This window comes from Neopelma chrysocephalum, unplaced genomic scaffold, assembly GCF_003984885.1.
Source record: "Neopelma chrysocephalum unplaced genomic scaffold, ASM398488v2 Primary Assembly neopelma1_60, whole genome shotgun sequence".
NCBI lineage: Eukaryota > Metazoa > Chordata > Aves > Passeriformes > Pipridae > Neopelma > Neopelma chrysocephalum.
Window position 1 is genome coordinate 15,296,563 of NW_020897715.1, and position 12,181 is coordinate 15,308,743.

At 41.3% G+C, this 12,181-nt stretch overlaps 1 protein-coding gene across 11 annotated transcripts in view; it reads left to right on the forward strand.

Annotated features, from left to right (window-relative positions):
* The window catches only part of GTF2E1 (general transcription factor IIE subunit 1), an 83,242-nt gene that overhangs the window by 2,680 nt on the left and 68,381 nt on the right, over window positions 1–12,181 (forward strand). For all 11 annotated transcript variants that reach the window (XR_003533845.1, XR_003533848.1, XR_003533844.1 and 8 more), the window contains exon 2: window positions 5,493–5,970. Coding sequence is in view for 5 of the 11 variants with exons in the window: in XM_027681254.1 (XP_027537055.1) it covers window positions 5,523–5,970 (448 nt within the window). In the remaining 6 variants the exon portion in view is untranslated. The remainder of the gene's footprint in view (window positions 1–5,492; window positions 5,971–12,181) is intronic.

Consider the following 12,181-nt stretch of genomic DNA (forward strand, 5'->3'; position numbering starts at 1 on the left):
TGTCAGAAGACTTTGGGTTTGCAACTGTTGTGGGATAAAGGCAGTTCTGGATAACAGGGACATTTTCCAGATCATCCATGCACTACAGAGAAAAGCAAGTAAAGGCAAGACTAGAAAATGGGAGCTTCTGTGCCGTATTGTGGAAAGGATGAGCAGTGTCTGAGGCTACATTGTATAGACATTTAAAATGCTGATGGCATGTTTTCGCCTCTGAAGTTCTGAAATTTATGCCTTCCCTTGGTGTTCTCTAGAAGATTCAGAATCGCTCCTTTCAGCTTAACTTCATCATCTTCTGGAAGGCAGAATTTTAAATTTTGTTAGAGTGAGAGACTACAAAACTAGGATATTGCGAGTGACTGGTGGAGTGAGATATGGCATATACTGGCTCCAGGAAGCTTGTCACACTTACCTTATTTACAGGTGAGGGACTCTCTTCTTATAATCTGATTTTGATTTTACCTGAAGAGACTGTATTAGTGGTGTAAGCAAGTGATTTTTTTTTTTCCCCTTTTGAAAAAAATTGTACGTCAGAAGCCTGCAGAAACATTTTCCAAACAAAATGGCAAAAGCTGGTCTCAAAGATTTAGTCAAAAAGAGCACTAACAATAAAAATTAGATATGGGGAAGTACAGGAAGCACCTGCAGGTGTTAACAGTATAGTGATAGCCTAAGTTCACAGACAAACCTGCAACTCCAAATTTTCCTCCAAAAGAGATCTGGGGTGTGATAAAGGGTTTATATACCCAAATGAGTCTGAAGAGCAGTCTGCTTCCTTTTTCAAGATCCTGCTTTTAAAATGTTTACTGTGTCAAATACATGAATAGTGAGCCACGTTTATGTTTTCTGAGGTAAAATTAAAATAAGTCGCAAAGCTGTATGTTAAAACAAGGTGATGTTCATTTGCAGTATTGGATAAAAATTCCTGTTAATTCATACTGGCTGACTTAGGCTTTCATATTTCTAGTACTAGTTTCATCTACATTGTGGCTTCTAGGTATCACCTTTTTAAAACTTTTTGTCTCAATTTTAGTCAGGAAAAGCAGGAAGAAAGACAAATCTAACATCATTAGCACAATACCTGTTTGAGTTCACAGAAGAATTCTTGAAATCTTTGTACGCAGAGGAGTTTAGTTGCTTTCATATCACGTCAGGAAAGTCCTGACCAGTGGGGATGTTTGGTTGATTGAATTTCTGGCTTCTGTGTGGTCTTTGGTCCTATCACACTGATTGGGGTTTTTTGCAGTCACTTGCTTTCCTCCTGATTTCTTTTCTGACATCTCTGGTTATGCTGAAGGCCTGTGCCTCATACATTTACTCAACCTGAAGTACAATCTGCGTTTTGCAGAACGTACCCTGATTTTCTTCACCCAGCAGATCTGATTGTTTTGCGTAGCTGTAGGTCTCTTTTTCCAATGTTGCTTTTTATAGCTACATCAATATTAATTCTTCCATTTAGAACAATTTTAAAAAACCCACAAAAAATGTGTATTTAGGTTTACTGTCTTACTGTGTTAACGTAGACAGGTCTACTTTCCTCCTATACCCATAGTACTGAATTGCATTCACGTAATTACCCAGAACAATTCCCCAACAGCTGTCTCTTTTAATAAAGCCCATATTTAAATTTTGAAGTTTTTCTTTTGATTGTTTCTGAGTGTGATCCTGTCCAGTCTGCTTTATTATCAGTGCTGTCTGTAGGTGCTCACTGTATAGTGGAGTATCTTGGCCATTATTTTTTTTTCCCCTGAAAATGTTCCTTGATGTTCATAAATTATTAAGGTCAATTCAGACGTTATTTTGAAACTGTTGCACGTCCATTGAAACCTCGTTAGAAGATGTTATCATATTTCTTTGCATATGTAATTAATTCAGGCTTGACTTACTGCTTCAGTGGAAGGTGAAATTGTTGCTCAAGGATGCAATGGTGAAGTCCCCTGATTTTGAATTTTAAACTGATATTTATGTAGTACTGGATTGCAGCGTGTGAGCTGCGTCACTGTCTTTCTTGCCTGGTGAAAGGTGGTAAGAAATTGCAACTTTGAGATTAAAAGCCTTGGATTCTTTGTGGGCCAGATGTCAGCTTCTCCTAGAGACACAATTTGTTAGACCCTGGTCTGGTGCGTTCTGGCAGTGGTATGTGCTCACTTTTGTGCCGTCTTGTGCATGCGTATCATGTGTCTTGTGAGAGAACATGATTATGGAGAATGATGATGTAAAATATGTCCTTCATCCAACCATACAGATCTTTTCAGAGCCCTTGCTTTTGATCAGTGTTTGCTCAACATTCTCATTTTTAGAGCTAAGTTATTTGTGTTCAGCATTGTTGACTTTCATGCAGCAAAGCTTGCTAAGGGTGTTCTTTCAGTGTTCTTTCATGGCTTTGTTTCTCCTTTTTTTTTTTCTCCTTTCTTAAATATGACACTAGTTGATTGGCTGTTTCACCCAAAGGCTGTCTTCTGCAGGATTTAGAATTTAAACTCTGTTAATCCATTTTTTGAAGTGGAGGATAATAGGGAAGAATGATTTCTGGTGTTTTCAGAATGCTTGTATTTCCATATATCCCCACCTGGAAGAAAACCAGTGTTACAGTTAAGATGCCTACTGTTACCTAAGGGCACAGAAGATTTGGACATCACTCAAAATCTCCAGTAGAACAGAAGAAATAATTGTATTAAAACTCCTGGTCTCACTAAATAAAAAAGAATATTTTCTAGTCATTGACACTAAGAAATATTATTAAATCTGTAACTACTACGGAAAAGCAAGGGAAAAGGTGTATACTCTTAGATCTAGTTTTATTTATTTGTCCCTTGTAGGTCTCAGTTTAAGCTGTTTGAGTGCATTATTCGAGAAATTGTACCTTAAACCTGTTTTGAAAGTGTCTGTGGAAATCTGCAGTTGTCTTATTAACGCAGAGAAAGTGCTTTCCATCAGCTCTCAGATGAGGTATCCAGAGTGAGATGTGCTTATTTAAAAACACTTTTCTCCTTTCTTTTGTTGCAACTGATGTTCTGAAGGTCACTGTGCCCCTTCAAGTTCCATCGCCGAGTTTTTCTACAAGGAAGTTTTTAGTAACAGTGAATTGGTGAGGAGAGAAGGTTTTTTTGTCTGCTCTTCAGATCAGCACTTAAAAAGCTTTCGACTTTCAAAATTTGACTTATTAAATCTCCTGGGGTGCCAGGTTTTGTTTAAAATTGATCTTTACATTCATTCTTTACTGTGCTTAAGTTCTGAGTAAGATTTAATCAATTTGAATAAATAAAGGCTTCTCTCCAGCCTCTGCATTGACATTGTTTTATAGTATCAGTGTGCTGCTGACAGATGCAGTCAAAACCAAGATTTATCTTTAAGTGACTGAAAGACTGAAAAATACCAACAGAATGAAATTGATCTTCAAGGACAATGTCCTATGACAGTATTTAGATTGGGTCTGACTTAGAGATTCAAAAATACTGCATGGTTAAGTCTTGATGGGGCATCCTTTATTGCTAAAGCTTTTACCTTTAATGCAAAGCCCTGTAAAGTGGTCCTTTGTGTGAGATAAATCACTATGGATCTGGCATGCAAAAGAAGGCTGACTGACTCTAGAAGCACTTGTTTCATGGTTAATTCGTGGTGTGATAGATGTATTTTAATTTAATTTCCTTGAAGGGAAGCTGGAGCTGGACATGCAAGCGTTGTTTTCTGTAAGCTATTCTCAGCCTGCACACCAGCAGTCAACAAATGTTGCTCAGTTAATTCCAGTTTGAGCACTGTGAATATCAGTTGTCCCTAAGTTAGAGAAAAAGAAATGCTCAAGCAGGGAAGCATTTTAAAAGAAAAGAATTAAGGTGTTTTTCTTACCTAAAAGGCAGAAAAGGCAGGATGATCCTTATTTATTTAGTGTTAAGCTTCACATTCCACAGCCTGATTGCTTTCCAGTTGCACTGGCCATAACCCTTGAGAGAACCATACCTCCTCAGTGGCCGAAGAGGGTAAGGGAGGGAGAGACGTAAAGCTTCGGTGGATAATGTTACCTAGAGTTTTTTGAGCGGGCACTGTTTCTCATAAGAAAAAATCCAGGAAGGCTACTGCAATAAATGATCACAGATTTTTGAGAAGCCTTAGCTGATAGAAGCGAGTCAGCAGCTGCTGGGTTACATGTTGAGTTGGTGACTTCAGGGAGATGTCTTAGTGTCGAGAGCGTAGAAAAGTTCTGTAATGGTGTTTGTCAAAAATCCCATCACAGATTTTGTGACAGTGATGAAGAAAATAGGATACTTATGCAGATCCTTTCCTCTGCTGTCACTCTCTGCTTTCCTTTGTTTGATAGACTTGAATATTGGGGAGGTCCACATACAGTGTCTGAAACATCTAATGGAAGTGAAAATTGGGATTGGCAGAGTTTTACAATTTTTTATATTAGTTCATGGATAAAAACTGTGTAGCAATGATGAACAAACAGAAATTAACGTTTGGGGTCTTTTTTGAGTTGAAGGAATCTTTTGCTTAAGAAATAGTTATTCATGTCCTAAACCACCGTAGAAGAATCGTAACTGAAAAAGTTTATTCGAAGTTATCTGGATGTACAGCCTTCTGAATAGGTATTTCAAAAGCATCTTTAGTATTTCATTCTTGTCTTGAATCTTTCATATGTGGAAATCCATACATTATGAGTGGAGAGGAATTTTGTTATGGCCAACAGATGGATAGACTTGAAAGAGTGGAGAGAAAATGGGAAAAAGCACCCTTTGGAATGACAGTAACCCTTTGCACCTTATGGAATTCCTTCTCTTTTTCTCTTCACTGGACAAAGCTTTCTGCTTCAGAAGAGTTAGTGCTCTTAGCTGTCTGCTGGCTAAATCTGGCAGGGTTGACAATATGAGGAATTCCTTGCATATGATTCTGTACATGTTCCCACATATGTCACAGAAGCATGTAATAGTCATGACCATTTGTGCCATTTGATGTTAAGCCAGAGAAAAGCGAAGTGAAAATGAAGTACTTGAAAATTATTGTCTTGTCACAGACAGCCTGTTAAGTCACGGTAAGTGACTCAAAAGGTACTTCATGGAATACTTTTTTCGTTTTTTAAACACGTCATCTCTTCATGTGCACTGTGTCTTGATTTTTGTTTTCTTTATTGTGCTATATTTTTTCTGCTTCTCCCAGGCTACAAACCTCAGCTGATCATCAAGCTGTCTTCTGGAGCTCAGCTTCAGGACAGCTTTGCTACTCCAGCTGTGACTGAGTAGAAATGAAATCTGCAGTATGTTTTGGTACCAATTTCTTGTGTGCTTTTTAAAAAGTTTTCCATCATTTTGTTTTTAATGAGAGGTAACATAATTCTGTTTCTGTAGCATTGGCATTATGAACACCTAAGGAGACAGTACAGGGCTTGGGAAAGAGAAATGGAAAGCACCCCATCCTTTTCTTAGCTCTAAGTAGGATAAATAAGAATTTCGGAAGTTAGAAGACTAGCTAAGAATCCATCTGCCTGTTTTTCATTGCAGTATACATGAAGCTCAAGATCTGAACCTGCTATGACTGACCCAGACGTCCTCACAGAGGTCCCAGCAGCTCTCAAACGCCTTGCCAAATATGTGGTGCGTGGCTTTTATGGCATTGAACATGCTTTGGCTCTGGACATTCTCATCAGGAACGCCTGTGTGAAGGAGGAGGACATGCTAGAGCTCCTTAAATTTGATAGGAAGCAGTTGCGGGCTGTTCTCAACACCCTCAAGGGTGACAAGTTCATCAAATGCAGGATGAGGGTCGAGACGGCTCCGGATGGCAAAACCACCCGTCATAACTACTACTTCATCAACTACCGCCTTCTGGTGAACGTGGTGAAGTACAAGCTGGACCACATGAGGAGGAGGATTGAGACAGATGAAAGAGACTCCACCAATCGCGCCTCTTTTAAATGTCCCATTTGCTTCAGCACTTTCACAGATTTGGAGGCCAACCAACTGTTTGACCCCAGGACAGGTAAGAGTACAGGTAACAGAGGGCCTTGCTGCCTCCTGTGTTTCTGACTGCTGGACTTCAAGGAGAGAGTGTCTTAGGAGAATTCTCTTGAGTTTGGCCGGAGCTAGAGGGCACTCTGTTTCTGCAGGTGGTAAATGTTTGAGCAAAATACAAAAGTAACGTGTACAGACTTAAACAGTCTGTGCAGACAAATAGCAATCTTGGTAAAATGCTTCTGAGTGACAAGCAGTAGAGTGGAGGTCTTATCACAGTCAAACTCAAGGGTGAATCAGGCAGTCTGTCCTTGTTAGAAGCTGATGCCTTTTCACTATAACTTGGTCTTGCCTGTCAACTGTAAGACTTACAGGTAGTTTGCAGAGAGTGCATTTGTATAGTTACTTTTAGTATGCAAAATTTTTTAATTTAGAGATGGTCATGCAAGGAGTGAGTTGTTACTGTTTAATATTCTCCTAGCCTAGTGCATTATACTGCACAGCCCTGTTTCTCAGTGTAAGGCAGTCTCACTAAAGTTAAAAGAAATTAATTACAGACTTGTCTGTGGTTGGGAGTAAACAAGATTCTTTTTCAAGTGTGAGTCTCAGTGGAAGTGCATATCTGTCTCATGCATATGAAATAAGAGTTTTTTTCTGGGTGTCATTTTCTAAAGGGGCAGTCCAAATACTTTGTGCTTCTGTGCCAGGGAAGAAAAGGAAGAACACCTGCAACTGATGAGATTCTGTTTTGCTAGTCTAGTCTGGGATTATTCTGTCGGGAAGGCCAGGGGGGTTGGGTGTTAGGCTTCCACCTTCTGAATAATTTTCTTTTTAATTTTTTCCTTTTGAATTCTACGTCCTGGTTTTTTTCACAAAAATAAAAGGGCAGAAGTCAGGAGAGCTCTCAGAAACATTGGATTGTGGTGCTTTGTGTCAGGTAGCATAATGAGAAATGGTAAAAATTGCCTGTTTAGCAGCAGTGAAGATTTTAATTTAGGATTACTGATGTCTAATCTGTTTTGGTGAAGAGCAAACACCCAACAAATGTTCAGCCAATCACTTTCCCTCTTTTTTGCCTCCAAAGTTCAGAAGCTGTGAAACTCCTTTGACTTGAACAACCATGAAAATGCTATTTAGTACTAGAGAAGCAGAATCCACTAAGTCAAATAACAGTTGTTGATGAAATCCAGCGCAGCTCTGCGAGTAGAAATTGCTTCCTTGGGGAGCACCAAAACCAGCAGTGCCAGCACAGAATTTCTGTACTCCCCACCAAGTGCAGAAACTCTACATTGCTCCCCACAGTTCATGATCATCTCTGGCTGCTATGGATGTGTGTGTTGGACTGTAGGGGAACAGTGCTTCTGCAGCTTGCATCAGCAAGGAGAGAGTAGAGAACCTGTGCAGGGAACATACATCGTGGGGAGTGTGAGACACTGATCCCAAGGGCACCTGTAACACTTTGCAAAGGCCTGTGGCCATTGGCTCTCAGCCTGTGTGGGTGGTGAGTTCCAAGAGCAAAGGACTGGCTGTCAAGGAGATGCTGAAGGCAATGCTGGGATTTGACTTTGACAACAAGGCCTGTGCTCCAAGAACTGATGAGGTCAACCAAGGGTTTGTCTGCAGTACAGGCACTGGCTTTGTCCACAACGTGAAATCATTCACTGGCACATGAGTTGTCTTACTTTTGCTGATGGAAGGAAAGATTGAGTGCTGTTTTCTCAGCAATTCCCAGCAGTTGGGTGTAGGGGCGTGTCTGAGGTACGAGGGGATGTACCAGGGCAGAGACGCCCACAAGAGCATGCGCCGAGGTTTACAACCCCATTGGATAAGGAGATCACATGGTTCAGGGATATAAAAGGGAGCGGGAGATTCGAATAAAGGACTTTCCGATTCCACCACCTCCGGAGAGTGTGCTGTATTTCTTTATCATATAAAGGCAGCGACACGTGTATGCTACAGTTGGGTTCTCTCAGTATTTGTGCAAATAACAAGACAGCCAGTTTACCTTATTTTCAATAAGAACATACTGTCTAGAATTTATGTGTCTTCTGTTTATCTTTTAAGTCAATGAAAGCTTCATCTAGATAGTGCACAATGATACTGCTGTTTCTCGAGAGCTTTTAAATGGAATACCAGTTTGGATAGAGTTCTCCAGTTACTGTTTAAGGTGCCAAACTCTCTCCAAACCATAAGGCAGCTGCTTGTTTTTGTTCTGGGTGAATAACTGGCCAATTTTGTTTGGGTTTTTTTAGTGAGGACAGTGAACAGCCGTCCTTTTCCAAGGATGTCTTTAGCTCTTATCAGTGCTATACATAAACCTTTCCCACTCATTGAAACTCATGGCAGTACAACTGCTGAAGGGATAGCTGAAAGCTACATAACTTCAGTCACGGTTGACCTGAGCTGCTTTTAGATTGCAGCTATGTTGATAAAATTTTGCAAATTAAAAGGCCTTCAGGGCCAAAGTCTGTTAGTCCATGGAGCAGGTAGGGCATGGAAGGCATCCTCTGCACCAATCTAGACCAAGCTGCACTTATACCGAGGATCTGTTGTTAAAAGATACCCTGTTTCACTGATCTGGTTTTTGTCCTTGTTGTTTAGAAATAGGTATGATTCTGATGTCCTGTGTTTTGTTCTGCTTTGCTTTCCTCTTCCCTAGCTACAACTGAAATGCAAACTCTGAGCTATTGTTGTAGAATGGAAGAGTTAGAAGATGCTCTTGCCCTTCCTTATTAGTGATGGTGAGATTTCCAGAACCAATCAATGACTGTAGTCATTCTATTGGAATTTGTGAATTAAGAGTGCTTGTGAAGAGCCTGTCTGTAAGTTGGGTGTGTAGAGTTCATTTATTTTTACCACAGCATCTGCATCTGTCTCAGATTTAGCAGTTACTTGTCAAGTGGCTCTTTTTTGGCTTTGTGCTTTACTTTTTATTCTGAATAATGTTGAAATAAACTGAAGTGTTTATTTTTTCATCAGAAGATGTGATTATTAATGGTTTGGGAAAGTAGAAGTGTACGTGCTGAGAGAAAATAATTGATAGTAAGAAGGATATATTTTCAGTGCATGTAGGTACAGATGTGCTTTGGTTGCTGTTCATCCAATTAACTGGGAAAAATATTTGTAACAGAGTAGCATGTTTGCCACTAAGGTAAATTTAAATGTAGATTTTAAATAGTATAAAAGTTACTTTGAGAGTGTGATCTTTGTTTTGAAAAGTATTTTAAGATTTTTCTCTATTTCTTTTTCTGCCATTCAATATCTCAACCCTGATAAGCTCCAAAAACTTATTATGCTGTCAGAAGTTGAACAGCCCTTGTCTGGTACTTGTAGGAAGTTCAAGGACAGGAATTGTGTAATGTTAAAAAACTGTGAGATGGTAAAAGTCAAGATGATGAAAAAACTGGAGTTTTCTACTGCTTCAACTCACAAACGGATGTTTTGAAAAGTGAAAAGAAACCAATCTTGTGCCGGAGTAGTCGCTTGGTTGTATGACTAGTGAGTGTCTGCTGGCTCTGAGCATGGCATCCCCAGGTCATGAGTTGTAGCCCCATCTGTTCTAAATGAGGAGCTAGAACAGATCTCCAGCTGTCACACTTTCTCCTCAGTGGTGATTTTTACTCTTGCCTCCAAAGAAGCAGTATCAGTAACCTCTGGTTTTAGAGGCAAACAGCCTGGATGCACAGTGCTTTCATTTGCAAAAGTTTGCAATGGAAACTTGTACCAAAGCTGAGAAGAACTTTCTGGTTGAAAATTTGCAGATTTGCAGTTTGCCTATTGACCTGACAGTGCCTTTGAATTGGTGCAGACTGGGTTGTTATGTGCTGAGCAGACAGTCCTTGCCCACTTTTCTGAGTGTTTTGTAATCTGCAGGAGGAAAAATACTAATGCTGTATGAATGAAAAGTGTTAGTTCCAGCTTTGTGTTTCAGATGGGATGACTGAGGATAGAAAAAGATTGTAGTTTTCCTGGAAGATCCTAATATAACTGCTTGAAACACAAATCATTGCCTTTCACTTGTGCCGTCACCTGCTGTCTGCCTGTACTCTGGTATTTCATCGCTCTTGGTGCTGCATGCAGGCAATAGCTTGCAGCTGCTCTTCTGATAAAATCTTATGCGGGTGTGTCATGGTTTGAGTAGCCTCAAAATCCAATTCCTGATTCCTAGCCCCCCTCCCACATCTCAACCCCATGTGAGATGGGTTTTCCAGACAAAAACACAAGACTCAATATGGGGGAAGGAATATATTACAGGACTGTACAAATAAATAAATACTTATACTATAATACATTACATATAATCTTAACTCTATTTCTATCTCTACCATGATAATAATATTTACAGTGGGCCAAATCTCTTCTCCCTCCAAATAATAGTCCAGGAGAGAAGAAGAAGAAAAGACCCCTTCCAGTCTCTCAGCAGCAGGTCTCCCTAGGCAGCAGGCTCTCTGTGTCTTTCATGAAGCAGTTGCAGCTGGATCCTTGCCAATGCACACGAGGGGGGTCTCCAAGCCCCTCTCGGCCCCTCGACGCCAAACGAAGGGTCTTTCCGTGGGCTGCTTCACCCCAGACAAGGTTGCTCCACCACGGTCATATCACGAAGCACCGGGGTCTTCGTGACGGTCTGGTATCCTCAGGGGAAATCAAGCCCCTGTGCAGAGCTCCCATGCTCTGATTCAAAGATGGCTGCCAGCTTCTCTGAAGCTGCAGCAAGGGGGGCCAAGGTCACCCCACACACACACATTCCTTTGGCCGTCCTGGCTTATCTCTCAGGAGGCCGGAGCTTCTTGGCTCCTCTCTGTAGTGCATACTGCACTCCAAGACTCTTTCAAGTGAGTCCAGTCATCCTCCTCTCTCATCAGAGGAGTCTCCAAGGGAGTTTGGGGGTTTTGGTTATTCAGTTCTTACCCCCCGAAACTCTGTCTCTGCAGTGGCTCGGTTCTCTTCCTGCTGCTTTTTTTCCTTTTCCTCAGACAACTCTGTGTCTGCTTCGGTTGCATGCCGGCTTCTGCTGCTTACTTCACTCCTTATCTGTTGGCTCTTTGCCACTGCTCTCCTCCGTCCACTGCTGCTCTGCTGCCGCTCTTAGTGTCTCCCACTGCTGCCTACCGGGGAGAAACTCCCCCAGCTCCTAGCCACAGGTACTCAGCCCAGTCTTAATACTGTTCCGAGTCCCTGCAGCTCCCCAGCCAGGGGCGGGGGGGGCAAAGCCCCCAAGGGGCCCTGAGCCCTTTCCTCGTGGCTTCTACAACATGGCCACTTCTTCTACAACAAGTACCACTGCTTCTTTTCCGGTCTCCAGAGATATGTTTATATTTTGCAGGAGCACTGATTGGGTCAAACCCCAAGGGTCACCACCCCCTGGGGGTTACCACTTTCCTAGTTTCAGGGGGAAAAAAACCTGGCTCAAACCACTACAGGGTGGAAAGCTGCAGTCATTCCCTTAAACAAGATGAGAGCTGTCTCTGAAGGCAGGGATGTACAAGAAAGAGTTTAGTTGAGGAGCAGTAGGAAAAGCCAGATGTTAGACATGTGATGTGAATAACACTACTGAACTCAGTCTACTGCCACACCTGGGCTGACAGTGGACACTTGACATAAAGGTTTTGGATGATCCTTGTGTGCCCCTTCCAACTCATAATATTCTGTGAAATCAGAAACAGTTCTTCACTCCTGTGAAACCACCTAGAAATAGGATGTTACTTCATCAGTCTCTTACACAGGCCTCTGGGAAGAATTTTCTTCTCTGTGCTTTTAAATGTAGAAACTGCAGAAATTTGGTTTCTGCAGGCCAATCCCTTGAATCGCAGAGCAGTCTAAACAACTCGATACCATCTTGTGGATAGGATTTTTTGAGAATTAAATACCCTGAAGTGCCTTCTGTGGAGAGTGGGGGAAGGATGGGAGGAGCTGCATTTCTCACCCAGTAGAGGGTGCTGTCTTTTCTCTCTACAGATAGGCTTGGGTTGATTAATCTATTGAATGTCACAAAATGGGAAATTATGTTCATGGATGTGTATTCTGTAGCATGATTAATTGGATCTTGCTGAAGAAGGTCTCTTATGTATCCTGTTCTCCTACCCTAATCATATTTGTAAATCTAGTATAGTGTTGGAGTTAACTGTCAGATTCAAGGTCAGTTTGAAAGAAAGTGTGTGACTAGAAACTTCAAAAGGGAGAGTGGGGTTGAAGTGAAGGAGTGGCAGAAATGAGATCCCACAGCGGATCACACTAATTCA